General features: G+C 39.6%; 1 protein-coding gene across 1 annotated transcript; it reads left to right on the top strand.

Moving 5' to 3' along the window:
* Positions 1–21,514: 21,514 nt before the first annotated feature.
* On the top strand, positions 21,515–22,465 carry LOC125149986 (olfactory receptor 24). Its single transcript, XM_047829231.1, has one exon. It carries the CDS (start codon positions 21,515–21,517, stop codon positions 22,463–22,465), a length of 951 nt encoding a protein of 316 aa, XP_047685187.1.
* Positions 22,466–24,330: the final 1,865 nt, after the last annotated feature.

The following is a 24,330-nucleotide window of genomic DNA, read 5'->3' as shown; positions in this document are numbered from 1 at the left end:
AGGAAAAATAAGACAAAAAGAGAGAGGGCACCAAGCCATAAGAGAGTCTTAAATACAGAGAACAAACTGAGGGTTGCTGGAGGAGAATTGTTGGGGGGATGGGCTAATGGGCGGGAGCATGAAGGAGGACATTTTTGGGATGAGCAGTGGATGTTTATATGTAAGTGATGAATCACTAAATTTTACTCCTGAAACCAATACTACACTATATGTTAACTAACTTGGATTTAAATAAATTTAAAAAAAAATTTTAGGGTCTTCTGGGTGACTCAGTCCCTTAAGCGTCTGACCTCAGCTCAGATCATGATTCTGCGGTTCATGGGTTTAAGCCCCATTTCAAGCTCTGTGCTGACAGCTCGGAGCCAGGAGGCTGCTTCAGATTCTTGTTTCCATCTTTCTCTCTGCCCCTCCCCCACTTGTGTTCTTCTCTCTCTCTCTCTCTCTCTCTCAAAAATAAACATTAAAAATTTATTTTTTATTTTTTATTTTATTTTTATTATTTATTTTTGAGAAAGAGCAGGGGGAGGGGCAGAGAGATAGAGGGAGAAAAGATCCCAAGCAGGCTTCATGCTGTCAGCACAGAGCCCAATGTGGGGTTTGAACTCACAAACTGTGAGATCATGACCTGAGCTGAAATCAGGAGTTGGACATCAACTGACTGAGCCACCCAGGCACCCCCCAAATTTTTTTTTAAAAGGAGATTGCATCCTCTGGGCAAATATCTAGTAGTGCAATTGCCCGGTCATAGGGTAGCTCTATCTCTAAGTTTCTGAGGAGCCTCCACACTGTTTTCCAGAGTGGCTGCACCAGTTTGCATTCCTGTCAACAGTGTAAGAGGGTTCCCTTTTCTCTGCACCCTCACCAACATCTTTTGTTTCCTGTGTTGCTAATTTTAGTCATTCTGACAGGTGTGAAGTGATATCTCATTGTGGTTTTGATTTGTATTTCCCTAATGATAAGTGATGTTAAACACTTTTCATGTGTCTGTTAGCGGTTTATGTGTCTTTGGAGAAATGTCTGTTCATGTCTTCTGCCCATTCCTTCACTGGATTACTTATTTTGAGTGTTGAGTTTGATAAGTTCTTTATAGATTTTGGATATTAGCCCTTCATCTGATATGTCATTTGCAAATATCTTCTACCATTCCATTGGTTGCCTTTTAGTTTTGTTGATTGTTTCCTTTGCTGTGCAGAAGTTTTCTATCTTGATGAAGTCCCAGTAGTTCATTTTTCCTTTTGTTTCCCTTGCTTCCAGAGACATGTCTAGTAAGAAGTTGCTTCAGCTGAGGTCAAAGAGGCTGCTGCCTGTTTTTTCCTCTAGGGTTTTGATGGTTTCTTTTCTTACATTAGGTCTTTCATCCATTTTGAATTTTTGTATATGGTGTAAGAAGGTGGTATAGTTTCATTCTTCTGCATGTCGCTGTCCAGTTTCCCCAGCACCATTTGTTGAAGAAGCTGTCTCTTTTCCATTGGATTTTCTTTCATGCTTTGTTGAAGATTAGTTGACCATATAGTTGTGGGTCCATTTCTGGACCCCGTTTCTGGGTTCTCTATTCTGTTCTATTGATCTATGTGGTTTTTTTTTTTTTTGTGCCAGTACCATACTGTCTTGATGATTACAGCTTTGCAATACAGCTTGAAGTCCAGAATTATGATACATTCCACTTTGTTTTTCTTTTTCAACATTACTTTGGCTATTCAGGGTTTCTTCTTGTTTCATACAAATTTTAGAATTATTTGTTCTAGCTCTGTGAAAAATGTTGCTGTTACTTTGATAGGGATTGCATTGAATGTGTAGATTGCTTTGGGTAGCGTAGACATTTTGACAATATTTGTTCTTCTAAAATACTGATTTGAAGGGGCACATGTACCCCAATGTTTATAGTAGCACTATCAATAATAGCCAAATTATGGAAAGAGCCAAAATGTCCATTGACTGGTGAATAGATAAAGAAGGTATGGAGGGGATATATATAAGATGGAACACTACTCAGCTATCAAAAGAAAGAAATCTTGGCATTTGCAAAGACATGGATGGAACTAGAATGTATTATGCTAAGGGAAATAAGTCAGTCAGAGAAAGTCAGATTTCACTTATATGTGGAATTTAAGAAAGAAAACTGTTGAACATAGGGTAAGGGGAGGAAAAATAAAATAAGATGAAAACAGAGAGGGAGGCAGCCCATAAGAGATTCTTAAATATAAAGAACAAACTGAGGGATGCTGGAGGGGTGTTGGGAGGTGGGCTAAATGGGTGATGGCATTAAGGAGGACACTTGTGATGAGCACTGGGTGTTATATGTAAGTGATAAATCACTCAGTTCTGCTCCTGAAACAAATACTACACTATACATTAATTAACTTGAGTTTTAATAAAATCTTGGAAGAAAAAAAACTTAATAAGAAGATTGAATTGGTAATCCAAAATCTCCCTAGAAAGAAAAGCTTGGGACCAGATGGCTTCAGTGGTCCAAACTTTTAAAGAAGAATTTGCACCAGTACTATTCAAACTCTTCCAGAAAGAGGAGGAACACTTCCAACCTCGTTCTGTGAGGCCAGCATTGCCCTGGTATCGAAGCCAGGCAAAGACACTGTAAGAAAATAAAATTACAGACCAACATCCTTTATGAATATTAATGCAAGAATCCTCAACAAAATACTAACAAACCCCAACATAGTGACAGAATTGTACATCATGACCAAGTGAGATTGATTCCTGGAATGCAAGAATAGTCCAACACAAGAAAAATCAGTCAATGTATATAGCACATCAATAGAGTGAAGGGGGAGAAACACATGATTATTTCAATTGTTGAAGAGAAATCACTTGATGAAATTTAACAGCCTTTTGTGCTATAAATACCCAAGAAACTAAGAATGGAAGGAAACTACCTCAATACAATAAAGGTCAGACATTAAAAAAAAATAAAAGAAAAAAACCAACAAATATAGCTGACACCATACTCAACGGTGAAAGACTAAAAGCTTTTCTTCTAAGATCAGGAATAAAACAAGAATGCCTGATCTTATCACTTCTTTTCAACATAATATGAGAAGTCTTAGCCAGAGCAATTAGGCAGGAAAAATAAATAAAAGACATCCAAAATGGAAAGGAAAAAATAAAATGATTTCTGTTCACAGATGGTATGATCTTATATGTAGAAAACCCCAAAGATGTCACACACACACACACACACACACACACACACACACACACTAATGAATTCAGTAAAGCTAAACACACTAGAGCTAATAAATTCATCAAAGCTATACAAAGTTGTACAAAGGATATAGAATCAGCACACATAAATCAGTGTGTATCCACACACCAACAATCAACCATCTGCAAAGGAAATCAAGAAAATAATCCCATTTACAATAGCATCAAAAAAGGATACAACGTAATGCTTAGGAATAAACTTAACCAAGGGGCAAACAATTTGTATACTGAAAACTACAAAACATTGTTGAAAGAAACTGAAGAAGACACAGATAAATAAGAAAAGCTTCTGTGTTCACAGATTGGAAGACTTAATATTGTTAAGATGTCAGTACTACCTAAAGCAAGTGACAGATTCACTATGCCATAAAATCCCTATGCAAATTTCAGCAACATTTTATGCAGAAATAGAAAAATCTACCATAAAGTTCATACAGATTTCAAAGACTCTAAATAGCCAAATTACTCTTGAAACAGGAACACACTCAGAGGCCTCACACTTCATGGTCCTAAAAATTACTACAAAGCACAGTAATCAAAATAGTATGGTGCTAGCATAAATACAGACATAGAAATTAATGGAATAGAAGAGAGGGCCCAGAAATAAACCCTTGCATATATGGTCAAATGATTTTTGATGAAGGTGGCAAGACAGTTCAGTGGGGTAAGGGACTATCTTTTCAACAAATGGTGTTGGGAAACCAGAATCCACATGCAAAAAAACTGACCCCAAATGTTGGGCCCCTACCTTCCACCATATACAAAAATTAACTTAAAATGGATCAAAGACTCAAACCTAAGAGCTATAGCTATAGAATATTTTGGAAGAAAACATAGAAGGGAAACCTTAGGACGTTGGATTTTGCAATGATTTCTTACTTATGGCATCAACGTCACAGACAACAAGAGAAAATCCAGATAAATTGTCCTTCATCAAAATTTAAAAACTTTTGGAGCTTTCCGAGTGGTCTGTATGCCCCAAAGGTACCACAAGGGAAAGCTAGTGGGAGCTGCTGCCTTGTTCCCACTGGTAGATCTGGGGTCACTGTGGTCTCCTGCTCCACCTGAAACTTCCAAACCTTATGGTAATGTCTCTTAGATCAACTCTAACTCAGAAAGGGATTGTGGGAGACCTGATTCGGGGTTAGACACTTTAGACACAGTGTGAAATCACCCCATGAAGCATTGTTCTGTTTTACTCTTTTACTGAAATCATGTACATGTGTGTTCCCATATGTAAATGTGGTTGCCAGTGGTTAAATTATGGGTTTGGTAACATGCAATAAATATAAAATTTGTATATAGAAAAAATTTTTAAAAAACTTCTGCACATCAAATGACACTATCAACAGAATGAAAAGGCCACTCATGGAATGACAAAAATGTTTGCAAACCATGTATCTGATAAGGGATTAGTATCTAAGATATATAAAGAACTCCACATCATCAACAACAGAACCAAACAATGCAATTAAAAATGGGAAAGGGTTGGGCGTCTGGGTGGCCCAGTCAGTTAAGCATCCGACTTCAGCTCCAGTCATGATCTCACAGTGTGTGAGTTAGAGCCCCACATTGGGTTCTGTGCTGACAGCTCAGAGCCGGGAGCCTGCTTCGGATTCTGTGTCTCCCCCTCTCTCTGCCCCTTCCCTGCTCACTCTCTGTGTTTCTCTGTCTCTCAATAATAAATAAATGTTTAAAAAAATGGGAAAGGGTTTAAATAGACATTTTTCTAAAGACGATATACAAATGGCCAATAAGCACATGAAAAACTATTCAGTATCATTATTCATTAGGAAAGTGCAAATCAACCCCAATGAGATACCACTTCACACTTATTCGGATGACTATTATAAAAACAAACAAAACAAACAGAAAAAAAAGTTTTGGCAAGTATATGGATAAACTGGAACCTTTGCTGGTTAGAAATATAAAATGGTGTAGATGTTATGGAAGATAGTAAGGCATTTCCTCAAAAAATGAAACCTAGAATTATCATATGATCCAACATTCCACTTTTGGGTATATGCCCCCAGAAATTGAAAGCAAAGACTCAAATACATCTATGTTCATAGCAGCATTATTCACCATAACTACATGTGTGGAAGCAACCCAAGTGTCCGTTGCTGCTACAACATGGATGAATCTTGAAGACATTATGCCAAGTGAAATAAGCCATACACAAAAATCCAAATACTGTGTGATTCCACTTATATGAGGTGCAAAGAGGAGTCAGATTCATAGAGACAGCGAAATGGTACTCCCAGTGGCTGGAGGGAGAGGGGATGGGGAGTTAGCCTTTAAGGAGACAGGGTTTTAGTTTGGGAAGATGAAAAGTTCTGGAGATGGATGGTAGGGATTCACAAATGTGAATGTGCTTAATGCCACTGAACTGTACAGTTAAAAATGGTTAAAGTGGACGGGCACCTGGGTGGCTCAGTCAGTTAAGTATCCAACTTCGGCTCAGGTTCTGATCTCACAGTTCATGAGTTCGAGCCCCACATCAGGCTCTGTGCTGACAGCTCAGAGCCTGGAGCCTGCTTCAGATTCTGTGTCTCCCTCTCTCTCTGGCCCTCCCCCCGTTCATGCTCTGTCTCTCTCTGTCTCAAAAATAAATAAATGTTAAAAAAATTAGAAAAATAAACACTAAAAAGGTTAAAAATGGTTAAAGTAGTAAAGAGAGAGAGATAAAATCTTTTCCTTTAAGCAGTGAGAATATGAGTGATTTTACTTTCTCTTTCGTGCCTTCCCGTGTTTTCCAAGTTTCCTGCAATTAACATTCTTGCTTTGGTAAAAGAAAGAAGCATGGATGCATTTAAAAAATACATTTTAAAGGATGTTCAAGAGAAATAAAGGCTATTTTGAAAGTTGACTCTTATCAACCACGTCTAATGGCAATAGCATCAGGGAAAAAAAGAACAGGGGAAGCGAAATCATATTTTAGAGGCAATTTATAAGGTGACTTTAGTGAGTGGAATACTGTCCACCTCCCTTCCCCGAAATTCATGTCCACCCAGAACCTCAGACTGTGACCTTATGAAGATTAAGACTTTTTTTCAGGTGAAGTAAAGGTAAGGATTTTAAGGTGAAACCATTTTAGGATTGGCACTAAATCCAAAAACTGGCATCCTTATATAAGGAAGGGATAGCTTTGAGGCACACAGAGCAGAAGGTCATGTGAGGACGAATGCACATCTTGGGTTTATACAGTCCCACGCCAAGGAATGCCAAGGGTCTCCAGCTGCCAGAAGAAGCTAGGATAGAAGCAGAAAATGGATTCTTTCTCGGTTTCCAGAGGGAGCTAAGCCTGCCCAAACCTTGATTTTGGACTTCTGGCCTCCGAAACTATGAGAGAATAAATTTTGGTGTTAAAAAAAAATGTTAAAGGGGCGCCTGGGTGGCGCAGTCTGTTAAGCGTCCGACTTCAGCTCAGGTCACGATCTCCCGGTCCGTGAGTTCAAGCCGCGCGTTGGGCTCTGGGCTGATGGCTTGGAGCCTGGAGCCTGTTTCCGATTCCATGTCTCCCTCTCTCTCTGCCCCTCCCCCGTTCATGCTCTGTCTCTCTCTGTCCCAAAAATAAATAAAAAACGTTGAAAAAAAATTTAAAAAAAATGTTAAAAATACAGGGATTCAAATAATGATTGAAAAAAAAAACCCACACTCATTGTCACCTGTGGAAAATGTTAGAGAGCCAAGAAATTGTTTTGAAAATCAATAAATAGATGGAAATAATATTAAGATTCAAGCATTTTTTTTTTTTTTTTACCAACACTCCTCTACAAATAGTACCTCAGACTGACCAGAGACTTAAGGAGGGGGAAGTTTATTTTTGTAGTATTCCAGCTCATAAATGAATGTCTGGTAGACATTTATTTGCAATCTTTCATCAAATATTGTGTTTAGACAATGAATCTCAATGACTGCAGATTTCACAAAAAGAGAGACAATGGAAAATATGTGCCTCGTCCAGCATTACACTGTTTGTAGGGATATAAACTGGTGCGGCCACTATGAAAAACAGTGCAAAGCTTCAAGAAATAAAAAAATGGAACTACGGTATGATCCAGCCATCTCACTTCTGGGTATATGTCCAAAGGAAATGAAATCAACTTGAGGAAATACCTCTATGCCCATGTTCACTGCAGCATTATTCACACTAGTCAAGATAAGGAAACAACCTAAGTTGCCCATTGACGAATGAATGAGGAAAATATGGTGTGTATATGTACAATGGAATATTATTCAGCCTTAAAAATGAAGGAAATCCTTATACTAAGTGAACTAAGTCAGAAAAAGACAGATATCATATGTTTTCACTCATATGTGGAATTTGAGAAACTTCACAGAAGACCGTGGGGGAAGGGAAGGAAAAGTGAGTTACAAACAGAGAGGGAGGCAAACCCATAAGAGACTCTTAAACACAGAGAACAGACTGGTGGGTGGCTGGGGGGCAGGGAAAATGGGTGATTGGTATTAAAGAGGGCACTTGTTAGGATGAGCATTGCGTGTTACATGTAAGTGATGAATCATGCGAATCTATTCCTGAAGCCAAAACTATACCGTATACAGTGTATGTTAGCTAACTTGACAATAAATTACTTTTTTAAAAAAACAGCAAAAAAAAAAAATGAAGGAAATCCTGCAACAACTCGTATTGTTTGCAAAAATACGAATGAATGGAAGGAATTATGCTAAGTGAAATGAGCCAGTCAGAGAAAGACAAACATTGCATGGTATCGTTTGTATGTGAAATTTTCTAAAATTTGAATTCATAGAAACACAGGGTAGAATAGTAGTCTCCAGTGGCCAGGGGGTGGGGGGAAATTGGGATCAGGTTGGTAAAAAGATAAAAAATTTTCAGTTATAAGATGAATAACATCTGGAGATATAATGTATACCATGGTGACTGTAGTTAATAATACTGTACCACACCATTGAAATTTGCTAAGGTAGTAGAATTGTTCTCACTAAAAAAAAAAAGTAAACCTGTGAGGTGATGGATACATTAATTAACTTGATTGTGGGGATCCTTTCACAATGTATGTGTATGTAAAACCATGACTTTGTATGCTTGAAATATATCACAAAACAATTTTATTTGTCAATTATATCTTAATAAAGTTGGAAAAAAATATATGCCTTCTGAGGAAAGTGTAGCAACCACCTGTGGAGTATCCTTCTTCCCCAATATCGAGCCTGATTTTGATTCAAGTGTATACATCTAAACATAAATTTATAATTACAACCATTGCGAGGCATATTTGAGACCATACCATACAAATCAACCAGTAAAATCTAGACCACTTCAACAGATAAATTCCAAGAGGGCATAAACAAGAGGGAAAGAAATCCTAGAACTTAAAAGGGACTTTAAGCAGCAATCAATTAAAAAAATTTTTTAAATGTTTTATTTATTTCTGAGACACAGAGGGAGACAGAATGTGGGCAAGGGAGGGGCAGAGAGAGAGGGAGACACAGAATCTGAAGCAGGCTCCAGGCTCCGAGCTGTCAGCACAGAGCCTGATGCAGGGCTCAAACTCATGAAAGGTGAGATCATGACCTGAGCCCTGAGTCAAACGCTTAACCGACTGAGCCATCAGGCGCCCCTCGACAGCAATCAATTAATTGGAACATATAGGTATTTTGGCATTCTAATGTGAAAAACATCATAAAAAGCTATGAGGCAATTTGGGTAATTTGAATATTTGAGGATATATATTATTAATATTTTAAAGTAAAATAATGGTATTGTGTTTATTCTTTTAAAAAGAAGGTTTTTTTGGAGCACCTGGGTGGCTCAGTTGGTTGGGCATCCGACTTCAGCTCAGGTCATGATCTCATGGTTTGTGGGTTCGAGCCCCACGTCGTCGGGATCCGTGCTGACAGCTCAGAGGCTGCAGCCTGCTTCAGATTCTGTGTCTCCCTCTCTCTCTGCCTTCCTACGCTCGCACTGTCTCTCTCTCTCTCTCTCTCTCTCTCTCTCTCTCTCTCTCAAAAATAAATAAACATTAAAAAAGGTTAAAAAGAAAAGATTTTAAAAAGAAGGTTTTTTGGGGGTGCCTGTGTGACTCAGTTGGTTAAGCTTCTGACTTCAGCTCAGGTCGTGATCTCATGGTCTGTGAGTTCGAGCCCCGCATCGGGCTCTGTGCTGACAGCTCAGAGCCTGGAGCCTGCTTCAGATTCTGTGTCTCCCTTTCTCTTTGCCACTCCCCTGCAGGCGCGTGCTCTCTCTCTCTCTCAAAAATAAATATTAAAAAAATTTTAAATAAATAAAAGAAGGGTTTTTTTAAAGAGACATACTGAAATCATATGATATATAGAATTTGCTCTGATATAATTCTGGTTAAGAGCTCAAAGTAGAATACAGGTGAACAAGACTCTGAATCAATAATCATTAAAACTGAGTGACAAATACACGTGGTTTCATCACATTAAGCTGATCCATGAGAAAAATTGCCCATCTTCTTGGTCAAAAATAGTGGAATGTCGGCAATTCATATGACTCAGCCTAGTATTATGTTCTCTACTTTTGCCTATGGTTGGCTGATTTCCATAACTAAAGGTTTTTAAAAACTGGCACTTAATGTATCAATCGGTTCAGTGGGTGTTTATTGAGCGGACATATGACCTGAGATTTCTGGCAGTGACCTCCTAAAACTGAATTCCTAAAAACGCAAAGGTAGAGACTCCCACAGATGCCACCCTGGGACCAATATTCAGAGCAAGGGTCTGGCTGCAGACCCATGCAGCCAGCCTCTCTCTTGGCATGTGTCCATTAGGTGAGATTCCACTTGCCCCCTTAGCAGAACTGGAAGGCAGCCACGGTGTCTTTACAGACAGGTGCCCTCTTGGGAGTAAGTGGGGCTGGAGGTAGTCTTTGTTTCTTGGTGTGACATCACTGGGTGAATGTGTGGAGGTGTTTCTTGGTTCTTGAGCTGATGAGGAACACTGGCTTCAAAGAAGAGTGGACACCTCCTCTAGGGGAAGCCCTTGACCTTGGAGAGATCCCCAAGGAGAGGGTGAAGAGCCATTGGGAAACCTACAACTTGCACCCATTTGCCTCCTAAAGACCTGAAATAGTCAATACAGGCGTCCTACTTCCATATCCCAGCCCCCACAGGAAACTGAGGTATTCAGGGAACAGATGTGAAATTGGACAATTTGTCTAACAAGGAGCCTTGGGAATTGACTTCTCATTGGCCCAGAAATTGTAAATATTCCCTCTGTTCTTACAATTCATCCCCACCCTAGCTTGTCTTCTTTGGGCCAGGTGGATACCTACCTGTGCCTCTGTGAGACATCCTCTGTCTCCGGGATCTGGTCCTCTTTGGGCAACAGAACCAGGATCTCTATTGACTGTCACCAGGGAGGAAACTGAGCCAAGTTTGACTCATGCCTCAGTGATCATGTCAAGAAGAGAAAAGATAGTCCAGTAAGTGGTCTTGGAGGGTAAGAGGAGAGAGTGACAGAGAGCAAGAGAGAGAGAGAAAGAGAGAGAGAGAGAGAGAGAGCGCACGCAAGAGCGAGCAAGAGCTTGAGAGCCCTTGGAGAGAATGTACACAGTAGAAAGAGAGGACAGACACTGTGTCCTCAGAGAGTGAGTGATTCTACCGGGCTCTAGATAGCACCTAGGTTAGAAGCCTGAATCCAGTGGCTACCCATGCATCTGCTCAGTGTAGTCTGGCTGTGATGCTAAGCAAGCCCTTTCCAAAGCCCATGATTTGTAGCATTATCTTTTTTTAATGAATCTATAAATTTTATTTAAAAATATTACTCAGAAACTTATATACACTCCAGTGAGATATTAGTACTGTATGAAATTTTACAGTTTGATCATCAGAGAAATTACCTTCAGGAATAGATGCATTTTATAAAGCTCAGATTTTTATAATTCTAGAGGCAAGTGTAATTTACTCATCAAGCATCTAACAATTTCAAGTATTAAGGGCCTTTAAAGCTCACATCTGCTGGAAATTTTATAGTTAAAAATCCCCAATGAAGAGAGGCAGCTTCTAACAAATAAATATCTAGTTTTTGCTGTTAAACTAATACTTTATTTTGATTTGCTTATAGATTTTAAGTTTATTAGTTTGAGGTTAATTTTATTAAAAATCATTTATCACTTTGAAGTTTTAAAAATACCTTTTTGTCCATTAACATTTTCACTTTTCTGGTTAAGCACACTTCAGATATAAAAGTTATCAAACTTCCCAAAAATACTTTGGAACTCTTGCTACATAGATGGACAGTGCGACCTTTAAAGGATCATCTGTATTTGACATAACTTATATGATCAAATATTAATTTTGAAAGGTTATCAAAAGTTAGGTACTGCGTTAAGAAAAGAATCTATCCCAAAATGTGAATCATGAACTTGACCGTGATTCAAATTAATCATTTCACTTATTTTAATATACAGGTTTGAATGAAAAAATGTTTGCTAAATGTGATTAATGTTCTCCCCATATTTAAGAAATATAATATTTCAAACTTTTTTATAGTATGCATATTAATACATCACATTTTTTTCAAAATTTAGGTTAAACCAGTAATTCAAAAAGGCATTAAACCCCTATTGAAAACTAAATTGAAACTTTAATTCATGTTCTTTGGGTTAATTAAAAAAAAATAGTCATTGAAACTCTTGAGGTTTTCAAATTCAATAGCTCAATGATAACTGTTTCTTTAGGCAGACAATTCTTTGAACTGGAGACTTTAAGTATAAGGAGTCTCCCTTCTCCTGCAACAAGCATGAAGCATAATCTTAGTATGTGGACCTGCTTTCCCGAGCCCAGTTGAGTATCTCAAAGAAGAAAGTGTTTCCACCAGGCTCTGTTGGCGTAAGTTTGAGTTATTTCCATCACTGAGCTTCTGAAATCATTGGAAATCCCTAATCTTTCCCAACTGAGAAACCCTGGACACCAAGCTCTGGGGCTCCATGTGGGATACGAGTTGTGTGCTTTCTTGAGTGGAACTTCATTAAGATGATTAGGGAACATGTGAGACTTCCAGTTCCAGAGACTTAAACTTTTCCCAAGAGTTGTGGAAAAACAGCAAGTGGCAGAATAAGTGAGTGAGAATTTGGTGGAGGATGGTACAGGGGCCAGGGAAAGCCAGAAAGAGAGAATGCTGAAGGGCAGCATGGCTCAGAAGGGCTGTGAGTTTTGGACTCAGGTGGACACGCACTGGAACCAAGCTCATTTAATAACTGTGGGAGCCTCACAGAATTCTCCATGCTGGGCCTCAATCATCTCATTTGTAAAAAGGGGAGCATAATCCCTTTCTCACAGTTTGTTGTTAGGACAACATGTCATATATGTAGTATGTCTACTATAGTGCTTGGCACATACTAGGGATTCATTAGGTAATATGAAATCTGAGGAAACATAGAGACAGGAAATGACGGGGAAGGAGGGGTGGTGAGGGGGATTTGCATATTGGTTACCCTCCCTCCTCCAATCTGGTATAAAACATAATTTTAGGAGGGCAGTAGTAAATACAGCAGAACATACAGGTTTGCCAGAGAATCAGATTTCTTTCATGTGAAGGTAAACATTTGGATTTTGTTCCGTGGACGACAGTGGTTCGTAGTCTTTTGTGTAGATGCCAGAATTTCCAGGGATCACTGCCTGATTGACCTGCATTTCCTGAGTACTTTTATAATTCTCAGGGCAATTTTCTATTATGTCCATTTCCGCATAATTTGGTAAGTGCCTCTCGAGTCTGTTTCCTTTATTAAACTGTGAATTTATCCATTCACTTCAGATTCTTGAAATACAGAGATCAAGAGTATAGGCTCTAGATTCAGACTGCTGGTTTAGCTCTGCGACCTGCTGTCTTTGAGACACATTTGATTTTCTTAATCTCCTTGTATCTCCATTTCCTTATATGTGAAACAGAACACGCCTCAGTGGGTTGTTGTGAGTAGCAAATTGGCAAAGAACTTAAGAGCAGGGTCTGGCATTATTGGAGGCACTCAAAATAAAAGAAAATTATTATTTAATCATGCACATATTGAGCAATTGTGTTTATGCCTCCTATATCTCGGATAAGATGCTGGGTGCAAAAATAAACAGACATACAGTCTCTGCTCTCATGTCTTAGGAGGGCAAGGTCTGTGTCTTTTCACGTCTTTGTCCCACCACTCAGCCCAATCAATAATTGTTGATGGAATTGGTAGAATAAATGAGTGAATGAATGGGAAAGTGAATAAAAGTGATATGGTCAGAGGTATACTTCATGAGAATTTATCTGGCAGTGACTTCAGGATGGCTTGGAAGATGGAGAATGGATGCATAAGGACTAACTAAGAACCAGAACTTGGATTAAGGCAACCCAGAACTAATGGAAGCCCTGATTTACTCTCAAGTAATGGCAGGAGGAGGAGGTAGATGGAAAACGACTAGAAGAATGGAACGTTCAACTTCTGGAAGATGTGGTGGCTCATTGATGAATTGGCTTTGGCAGTGGAAGCAATGAGGGAGGAAGAGTCAGTTTCGGTCACAGTTGTCTAGAAGGACGGTGATTTCATTCACAGAAAGAGAGGCTCTAGCAGAAAATAGACTTTATTTTTTATCTAATGAACTTGCCATGCAGGATGAAAAAGAAAGGGATATCACTGCTTATTATAACTATTCTATTCTGTGTCAGACACTGTAGATAATTTTATGTGCATGTCTCATTTAATCCTTGACCATTACCATCATTCCCTTTTGACAAAGACAGTGAGGTTTTAGTGGTTAGGCAATTCACTCAAGGTCACTTAGCTACCAGGTGGTGAGCCCAGGAACCATCTAGGTGTTTCTCTTTTCAAAGTCCTTCCTTTACATATCAGGTGACGCTGCCTGATGTTGACTGAGACCATACTGTGATGCTGAGCGCTGCTTTGGTCACTTTTCATGGGCTACCTCGCTTCAGCTTCTAAGAAAACTCAGAGGTGGGTATTATTTCTCCAAAGTGTATAAAGATACAGAAAAAGAAGTTTAGAGAAGTTACTAGTCACTTGGTTTAGAAGCCAGGGTTTTAATTCTAGTCCATCTGGATCCAATTATCTGCATGCTTCCCATCATTCCACTCTACATTCATGCAAATTTTCCAGATGAGTTGGCAGGCAGCAACTCAGGTCTGGGTGTTGGAAGCCTGGAGTTGTAAGTCTGAGAATCACATCTGAAAACTAGCAGACCCTCTACAAAGAAAGTTTTGAAAACTTGGATCCTAACTTGGAGCTGAGGACGTTTTATGAAAACCCTGAAATAGTATGTGTCAAGGTATATATTTTCAGGGGTGGGGGGTGGGGGAAGGGCTATAGTTTAGCAGAATCTCCAAAGGATGGTGGGACCAAAACTGTTAAGGAAAAGAGAGCCAAAGTGAGAACACTTAAGATCTACCCCCTCAGCAAATTTCAAGTATATAATATGGTATTGGTGCACATTAGATCCCCAAATCTTACTCATCTTCTGCCTGTAAGCTTATATCATTTGACCAGTAGCTCCCCAGTTCCCCAAGCCCCTGGGAACTAACCACCACTCTACTGGCTGTTTCTATGAGTTTGACTTTTTAAAAAATTCCCCATATAAGTGAGATCGTACAATATTTGTCTGTCTCTGGCCGGAACATTTCCACCTAGCATAAAGTCCTCTGGGTTCATCCATGTTGTCACAAATGACAAGATTTCCTTTGTTCTTGTGGCTGAATTTTATATATATCCTACAGCTTCTCTATTCAGTCCCCATTGATGGACACTTAGGTTGTTTCCACATCTTGGCTATTGTGAATAATGCTACGATGAACTTGGGAGAGCAGATATCCATTTGAGATACTGATTTGGTTTCCTTCAGATACATACCCAGAAGAGGGATTGCTGGATCATATGATAGTTCTGTCTTAATTTTTTTGATGTTTTATTTATTTTTGAGAGACAGAGTGCAAGTGGGGGAGGAGAAAGACAGAGGGGGACAGAGGATCCAAAGCGGGCTCTGCGCTGACAGCAGCAAGCCCAAAGCGGGGCTCAAACTCATGAACCATGAGATCATAATCTGAGCCAAAGTCAACCAACTAAGCCACCCAGGTGCCCCTCTATCTTAATGTTTTGAGGAACCTCCACACTCTTTTCCAAAGTGGCCACACCAATGTATCCTTCTACAAAAAGTGTACAAGGAATCCCTTTACTCCATATCATCACCAACAGTTATTATATATTGTCTTTTTGGTAAAAGCCATCTAAAAGGTGTGAGGTGATATCTAATTGTGATTTTTATTTGTGTTTCCCTGAAATTGAACACCTTTTCATGTACCTGTCGGACATTTGTATCTCTTCTTTAGGGAAATGTCTATTCAGTTTCTTTGCCTATTTTAATCAGATTATTTGTATTTTTGCTATTGAGTGGTGTAAGTTCCTTACATATTTTGGATATATCCTCCATCAAATATATGGTTTGCAGATATTTTCCCCCATTCCATAGGTTGGCTTTTCCTTTGGTTGATTGTTTCTTTTTGCTATAGTCTTGCCTGTTGATTTTTGCTTTTGTTTTCTGTGCTTTTGGTGTCATTTATTAAAAAAAAAAAAACATTGCTAAAACCAATATCAAGGAGCTTTCTCCTGTGGTTCTCTTCTAGGAGTTTTATGGATTCAGATCTTATATTTATATTTTTAGTGCATTTTGAGTTATTTTTTGTGAGTGGTGTAAGATAGGAGTCTGCTTTCATTCTTTTGCATGTGAATATTCAGTTCCCACAACACCATTTATTGAAGAGACCATCGTTTCTCCATTGTGTGTTCTAGGCACCCTCGTAAAAGATCAGTTCACTGTCTGTGCATGGATTCATTTCTGGCTCTTTATTCTATTCCACTGATCTCTATGTCTGTTTTTATGCTGGTACCATACTGTTTCGATTACTAGAGCTTTGTAATATAGTTGAAGTCAGGAAATGTGATGCCTCCAGCTTTGTTCTTTCTCAGGATTGCTTTGTTTTTTTTTGCAGGCGGGGGTTCTTTTGTGGTTGCATACAAACTTTAGGATTGTGTCCTTTATTTCTGTGAAAAATGCCACTGGAATTTTGATAGTGATTGTATTGAATCTGTAGCTCACTTTGAGTAGAATGAACAATTTCACAATATTAATTATTACAATTGGTGAACACAGGATATCTTTCCATGTATTTGTGTCTTCTCCAATTTCCTTCATCAGTGCTTTATAGTTTTTGGTATATAGATCTTCCACCTTTTTGGTTAAATTTATTCCTAAGTGTTTTACTTGTTTTGGATGCTATTGTAAATGGGATTGTTTTAATTATTTCTTTTTCAGATAGTTCAGATAGTTGCAGATAGAAATGCAACTAATTTTTGTGTATTTATTTCATATCCTGCAACTTTACTGACTCATTTATTAGTTCCAACAGTGTGTGTGTGTGTGTGTGTGTGTGTGTGTGTGTGTGTATGTGTGTGTGTGGTTTTTTAGGAATTTCTATATATAAGATCATATGCATGATTTTTTTTCCTGATTTTATTGAATTATCTTTCTATAGCTCATTGAGCTTCCTTAAGACATCTATTTTTAATTCTTTATCAGGTAGATCATAGATCTACATTTCTTTGGGGTCACTTACTAGAAAATTATTGTGTACCTTTGGTTGTGTCATGTTTTGTTGATTTTTAATGTTCCCTGAAATCATGCATTGATGCTTTTCACATCTGAAGAAGCAGTTACCTCCTCCATTCTTTAAAGACTGGCTTTGGGAGAAAAATCTCTCTTTTAACCCTCCCAGGGATTCTTAGGCTCTTCAACGGATTCTTAGACCTTTTCAATAAATACACCTGCTTCACACTTCTTGTTTCCTACACTGGGTGGAGGGGACATTCTTAAGATTGTTTGCCTTCTCTTGATTCTGAAAAGCCAGGCCAGGGGCTGACAGCCTTCATTTTATTTTCCTTAGAGCGGTGCCCTGAAATGCCCAAGTTTGTGTGCTCTCTCTCAGTTCCTCAGAGTTGGACTGGTTTTCTACACTTGCCCACTAGCCCTCTGCAGGTGCCCACACTTGCTGCCCTTGGAGGCATACATGCACAGGGAGGAGCTATGGCTTGGTTGGTGTTCCTGGGTGAGGCACACATAGCACTGGGAGTACCTGCTGGAGACTTGGGAGGGTCAACAGGTGAGAGGCATTCCCAGCGGTGTGTGGGCTGGCTTCCTGATGGAATCTGTGGAATCATTAGCAGGATCTGTGTCCCTTCAATGCATTCCAAGCCCTCCCTGCTCTGCTCCCAGCCTCTCCCTTCCATCAGTCATGAAGCTCACCTCAGTTTTCTGTATGGGGTGGGAAAAAGGTGGGTCCCTTTGTCAGCATCCTGTACACCTGGGGGTGCTCAGACATTCACTCACACACTCTCACTTTCCCCCATGGGAAAAATCAAGGGCTGAGGGTATTTCCTTGGCACTGAGCTGTGCTGCCTTGAGGGATGTGTGATGTTGCTGAAGTGAAGCTGTCCTTCTTACCCCCTTCAAAGTGCCAAACCTCAGGTTGATTTTGCTCCAGTTGTGTGCTGGAACTTCCTCACTGGACCCCGAACTCATACACACATACTCTCGTTGATGGGTAATCGTCAGACTTGGTGTTCTTTGTGGGGGATAGAAAACCATTCTGACATCACCCAGAAAATGGTCATTAAAGGGATACAGGATTATGAACTGAGCACATATGATCATGTAATCTGTCCAGGTGTGTAAGTCTTTTCTTATGACTTTCAATAGTTTTAAAGTTTCAAGCTTTCTTTTCTACATTATGCTTTTAAGAACATGAATTTACCTCTACGTACTGGTTTAGCTGCATCTCCTTTGATGAGGTAGGTTTTTTTAGTATAGTTGATACGCAGTGTTATGTTAGTGTCAGGTACACAACATAGGGATTCAACTTCTCTAGACATTATGTTATTCTCACCACTGGTGTAGCCACCATCTGTCACCATACGATGCTGTTACATCATTGACTGTATTCCCTATGCTGTGCCTTTTATTCCTGTGATTCAATTCATTCCATAACTGGAAGCTAATATCTCCTGCTCCCATTCACCCATTTTGCTGATTCCCCCCACCCTTCCCTCTGGCAACCATCAGTTTGTTCTCTGTGTTTAGAGTTCTGATTTTGCTTTTTGTTTGTTCATATGTCTTTTTTTAATTTTTAAAAATTACATTTATTTATTTTTGAGAGAGAGAGAGAGAGAGAGAGAGTGAGAGGGGCAGAGAGAGCTAGAAGGAGACACAGAATCCAAAGCAGGCTCCAAGGGTCTGAGCTGTCAGCACAGAGCCCGATGTGGGGTTTGAACCCACGAACTGTGAGATCATGACCTGAGCCAAAGTCGGACACTCAACTGACTGAACCACCCAGGCGCCCCTGTTCATTTGTCTTTTTTAAGATTTCACACATGACTGAAATCATATGGCATTTGTCTTTGTTTGACTTATTTCACTTAGCATGATACACCCTAGGTCCACCCATATTGTTGCAAATGGCAAGATCTCATCCTTTTAAAAGGCTGTGTAATATTCCATTGTGTGTATCTATATTTATATGGATGTAGATAGTTAGTTGTTTTTTTTTTAATTTTTTTTCAACGTTTATTTATTTTTGCGACAGAGAGAGACAGAGCATGAATGGGGGAGGGGCCGAGAGAGAGGGAGACACAGAATCCGAAACAGGCTCCAGGCTCTGAGCCATCAGCCCAGAGCCTGACGCGGGGCTCGAACTCACGGACCGCGAGATCGTGACCTGGCTGAAGTCGGACGCTTAACCGACTGCGCCACCCAGGCGCCCCAATAGTTAGGTTTTTTAAAAAAACTATAAATATTACTGGTTTCAATGGTGATGTCTTCTTTGATGCATACATTATTTTAAAATGTGCTTTTAATATTTCCAAACATGTAGGAAGAAGTTGATTATCTTTTATTAGTGATTTCTAACTTTATTACATTATGATAATTGAACAGGCTCTGTTTCATATGTATTCTCTGCTATTAAGATTTGCTTTATGGCCTAGTTTTTACAGATATATGTCCTTGAAAATGTGGATTCTCTAATAATTTAATATAGTGCTCAAATCAAGCTGGTTAATTGCATTGTTCAAATTTTCTATACCTTTACCAAAATTTTACCCCCTAGTCTATCAATTACTAAAAAAGATATGACAAAATATCTTAATATGATATGATTTATTATTTTTTCCTTACATTTCTGTTAGCTTTTTTCTTTATATATTGTAAGTCTATGCTATTAAGTGTATATTAGGAGTTATTTGGGGTTTTTTTTTCCTTTTCTGGTGAATTGTTCCTTTTATTATTATATAATGACTTTATCTCTTTTAATGTCTTTGCCTTAAGTACATCTTATCAGTAAACTACTCATCTTCATTTGGGTTAGTATTTCTTCATATACTTGTATTATTCCTTTATAGCCAAACTTTCTGTGTCATTACAGTTTAGGTATATCTCTTGTACACATGAGATAATAGAATTTTGTTCCTTTGTCCAACTTGAGATTTTCTGTTTTTAAAGATTAGTTAAAGCCATTTAAACATTTATGCGTTGACTGATGAATGGATAAAGAAGATATGTATACACAGTGGCATACATATACAATGAAATATTACTCGGTGATCAAAAAGAATGAAATCTTGCCATTTGCCACAATGTGGCTGGAACTTGAATGTATTATGCTAAGTGAAATAAGTCAGTCAGAGAAAGACAAATATCATATGATGTATGTGAGTTTAAAACACAAAACAGATGAACATAGGGGAAGGGAATGAAAAATAAACAAAGATAAAAACAGAGGGAGGCAAACCATAGGAGCTTCTTGAATATAGAGAATGAACTGAGTGTTGCTGAAGGGGAGTTTGAGGGGGATGGGCTAAGTGGGTGATGGGCATTAAGGAGGGTACCTGTTGGGATGAGCACTGGCTGTTATACATAAGTGATCAGTCACTAGGTTCTACTCCTGAAACCAACACTATACTGTACGTTAACTGACTTGAATTTTAAAAAAAAAATTTTTTTAACGTTTATTTATTTTTGGGACAGAGAGAGACAGAGCATGAACGGGGGAGGGGCAGAGAGAGAGGGAGACACAGAATCGGAAACAGGCTCCAGGCTCTGAGCCATCAGCCCAGGGCCTGACGCGGGGCTCGAACTCACAGACCGCGAGATCGTGACCTGGCTGAGGTCGGACGCTTAACCGACTGCGCCACCCAGGTGCCCCTTGAATTTTTTTTTAAAAAGCACTCAGGATTTTATACACACACACACACACACACACACACACACACACAGTCATTTAACACTTGTAATTACTTATATATTTTGTGATTTTTTTTACTTCTTTATATTTCCTTTCCTGACTTAAAGTAGTTTGATCAAAATCTCTTCAATTCTGTTGTTTCCCTACTATAACTTACAAATTATAAATTCTGTATCCATTATTTTAGTGGTTACACCGAAACTTAAATCATGTAGAAAGTCCAAAATACTCAATATTTCTCTTTTCCTGCAACTCAATACAAGGACCTTTCAACTGTTATTTTAATTCTTCCTCTTGAGTATGTATAATCGTTACCTAATATCTTACTCCATCTTTTTCATACATTTTCTTCTTCCTTTTTTCTTCTCTTCCTCCTCCTCCTCCTCCTCCTCCTTCCTCTTATTATGATTTTAAATATTTTTTAGTTTATTTATTTATTTTTGAGAGAGAGAGACAGAGCACAAGCAGGAGAGGGGCAGAGAGAGACACACACACACACACACACACACACACACACAATCTGAAACAGGCTCCAGGTTCTGAGCTGTCAGCACAGAGCCTGACACGGGGCTCGAACCCACAAACCACGAGATCATGACCTGAGCTGAGGTTGGACGCTTAACTGACTGAGCCACCCAGGCATCCCTTATTATTATCTTAAAATTCAACATTTTATTTTTTCTGCATATAAACAAATTGCTTGGCTGTTCATTGCTTCCTGGATATTGCTTATTTTTAATTCAATTTGTTTTATCCTGAAGTAAATCCCTTAGTAGTTTTTTCAGTAAGTTTTCATGTATGGTATACTCTTAATCTTTCTCTGAAATGGGAATATCCTTGGGAGGGTCCTACTACCAAACCTTGACATATGAGTTGCCGTAAACTCTTCATCAACAGTTCAAGATGTAACATGTTATACATAGTCTGGATGGGAAATTGGTTGTAATCTCACGTGATCTTCCAGAATCATTTCTGTAGTATGCATGTAACTTCTCCTTTCAACACCTCCAGAGAAATGATACCCATGGAACCAAGGAACCGAACCAGCGCATTAGAATTCATCCTCCTGGGGCTTTCAGAAACTCCAGAGCAGGAGACACTCCTCTTTGCTTTGTTCCTCTGCATGTATGTGGTCACAGTACTGGGGAACCTGCTCATCATCCTGGCCATCAGCTCAGACTCCCACATCCACACCCCCATGTACTTCTTCTTAGCTAACCTGTCTTTGGTTGATTTCTGCCTGGCCACCAACACAGTCCCCAAGATGCTGGTGAACATCCAAATCAGGAGCAAGTCAATCTCCTATGCCTGCTGCCTGACCCAGATGTACTTTTTCCATTTCTTTGGCATCATGGACAGTGTCCTGATTGCTGTGATGGCTTATGACAGGTTTGTGGCTATATGTCACCCCTTACACTATACCGCCATCATGAGCCCACGCCTCTGTGGCCTGCTGGCAGGTGGCCCATGGGTGTTTTCCTGCTTCATCTCCCTCACTCATATTCTCCTGATGGCTCGTCTGGTTTTCTGTGGGAACAATGAGCTACCTCACTTCTTCTGTGACCTCACTCCCCTTCTCAGGCTTTCTTGCACTGACACGTCTGTGAACAAGATCTTTGTGCTCATTGTGGCTGGGCTGGTGATAGCTACACCTTTTATCTGCATCCTGGCCTCCTATGCTCGCATCATTGTGGCCATCATGAAAGTCCCTTCTGCAGGGGGCAGGAAGAAAGCCTTTTCCACCTGCAGCTCCCACCTCTCTGTGGTTGCTCTCTTCTATGGGACCACCATCGGGGTCTATCTGTGTCCCTCCTCTGTCCGCACAGCTGTGAAGGAGAAAGCCTCTGCTGTGATGTACACTACAGTCACCCCCATGCTGAACCCCTTTATCTATAGCTTGAGGAACAGAGATCTGAAGGGAGCCCTGAGGAAGCTTGTCAACAGAAAGATCACCTCATCTTCCTGACCACAAGGACACCTGGAAACTTCCAGGAAGTAGGATCTCAACATCTAGGGTCTTGGGCACAAGTATGGAATTGCACAGTTTGGGAGAACAGCCACTTTGGATTTTGAATTGCAGAACTTTAAAAGGAAATCTCAAGATGGCCCTATTACAATGTTCTCAATTACTGGGACCAGTAAGAGTCCTTTTGGATATGTCTGATGTTGCCTTCCCAGGAAGATCAGTCTAGCCCTACCAAATTGGATTTGTCCTGATTCAAAATCAAGTTAGCTCTCCACAGATATTTAAGTATGTATTCTGGACTAGCCATGGAGTGGTGGAGTTTATAGTTGCATGTGGGAGAAGATACTGGGCACTAACTATAATAGAATGAAATATGCACATGAGGGCAAGGATAGGACAGAGTAGGAACACCCAACAGAGTCTGGAAGGGGGAATCAGGGAAGGTTTCCTAGGAGAGATGATTCTGCACCTCAAAGGATAAGATGATGTTTTTCAGGCAAATATGAGGAGAAAGAGTATCAGAAAAAGAAAAAAAAACCCAAGTATGTGAAAAGATCAGAGAGCAAGAGAAAGAGAGAAAGATACGTTTTTGAACTGAAAAACCAGTTACGGTGAATGACTTGGGTCATGCCAGATCGAGGACTTTGGGACCAACTCAAGAGTTTTGCTTTTTCCAGAGAACCAGGCAGTTAATTGACTTCCAGGGACCAAAGTCAGGAAGCATGTGAATGAATCATGCCCCCCCTGCCCTTCACTCCTATTCTGTCTTCTGGAGGAAAAAGATGGCATGAGCTAGATAAAAGTTGTACAAGTCACAAGGGAAAAAATTCAGACCATGCATTAAGGAGATGAGGAATGGTATAAGTCTTTCAAAGAGAAAAATGCCAATCAATTGAATCATGAATGTCTAAGCCAGAAGGAAGCTAAGGCATATCTCCATCACCATATATATGCCTGCGGAATGCATATGAGTGGTAACACTGCTTACAACAGAAGTGAGAGCTAGGTTTCAAGTTTTCCTTGTATCTCGTTATCATGTTCCTTTGCGCTATCTCATTTCCCCATTCTATAGCCCCTATGAAAGCAATATGTCTCATTTACGTCTATTGTGAAGTAGTTCTAGTCTTTATACGGAGATTACAACAAAAATGGAACGAGCAGTGACTTTGGGCTCTATTTCTGGGCTGACTGAGCAGTGAACGGGGCCAACATTTTTCAAGTGGTGCTAAAGAGCTGACGTTATCTTAAGTGGAATGACTTTGAATAATCACACATCTAGTTTGCTTATGTTACTTTCCTTCCAAGAGAATTACATTAGACTTTCTCTGTTGAACAAACAGACCACCAGACCTGGCCCTGTTGTAGGCTGGAAAGATGATGCTTTCTGAAAGGGAATACTGTGGTGAAGAAAACTCAGAACTTAAGGATATTGGAGTTTGCATTGGGCAACCCATCATTCTGGTCAGGGATTTTCTGGAATAACCAAAAACTAGGTGATGGCTGAACCACAGCTCTGTCTCCTTGTAGATCCCCTCCCTCCTCCTGCCATATTCATGCAAGTGGTTACAGTGATGGTTGGGAGAACGGATGCAAAGGGGAATGCCTGGTGCCAATAAAAACGTCTTAAGGTACTGTCAGCCAAACTACCTCTGTCTTGTTTTATGTTAAAAAGTTAAGGCCTCACCTCCAGGAGAGATTTATCCTGGTAGTCCTGACAATATCAACTTCCAACATTTCCTGGCACCAACATGTGTTTAATTAATTCATTCAACAAATATTTACCAAGTGGCCTTTGTACCAGCTGTTATTCTAAGCACAGGCAATAGAGCAGTAAGCAAGACAGAAAAAAAAAAAAAAAGCCATTT

The sequence above is a fragment of the Prionailurus viverrinus genome, chromosome A2 (genome assembly GCF_022837055.1).
Source record: "Prionailurus viverrinus isolate Anna chromosome A2, UM_Priviv_1.0, whole genome shotgun sequence".
Classification (NCBI taxonomy): domain Eukaryota; kingdom Metazoa; phylum Chordata; class Mammalia; order Carnivora; family Felidae; genus Prionailurus; species Prionailurus viverrinus.
The sequence above is the reverse complement of the archived record's forward strand: the minus strand, read 5'-3'. Positions and strand labels throughout refer to the sequence as shown.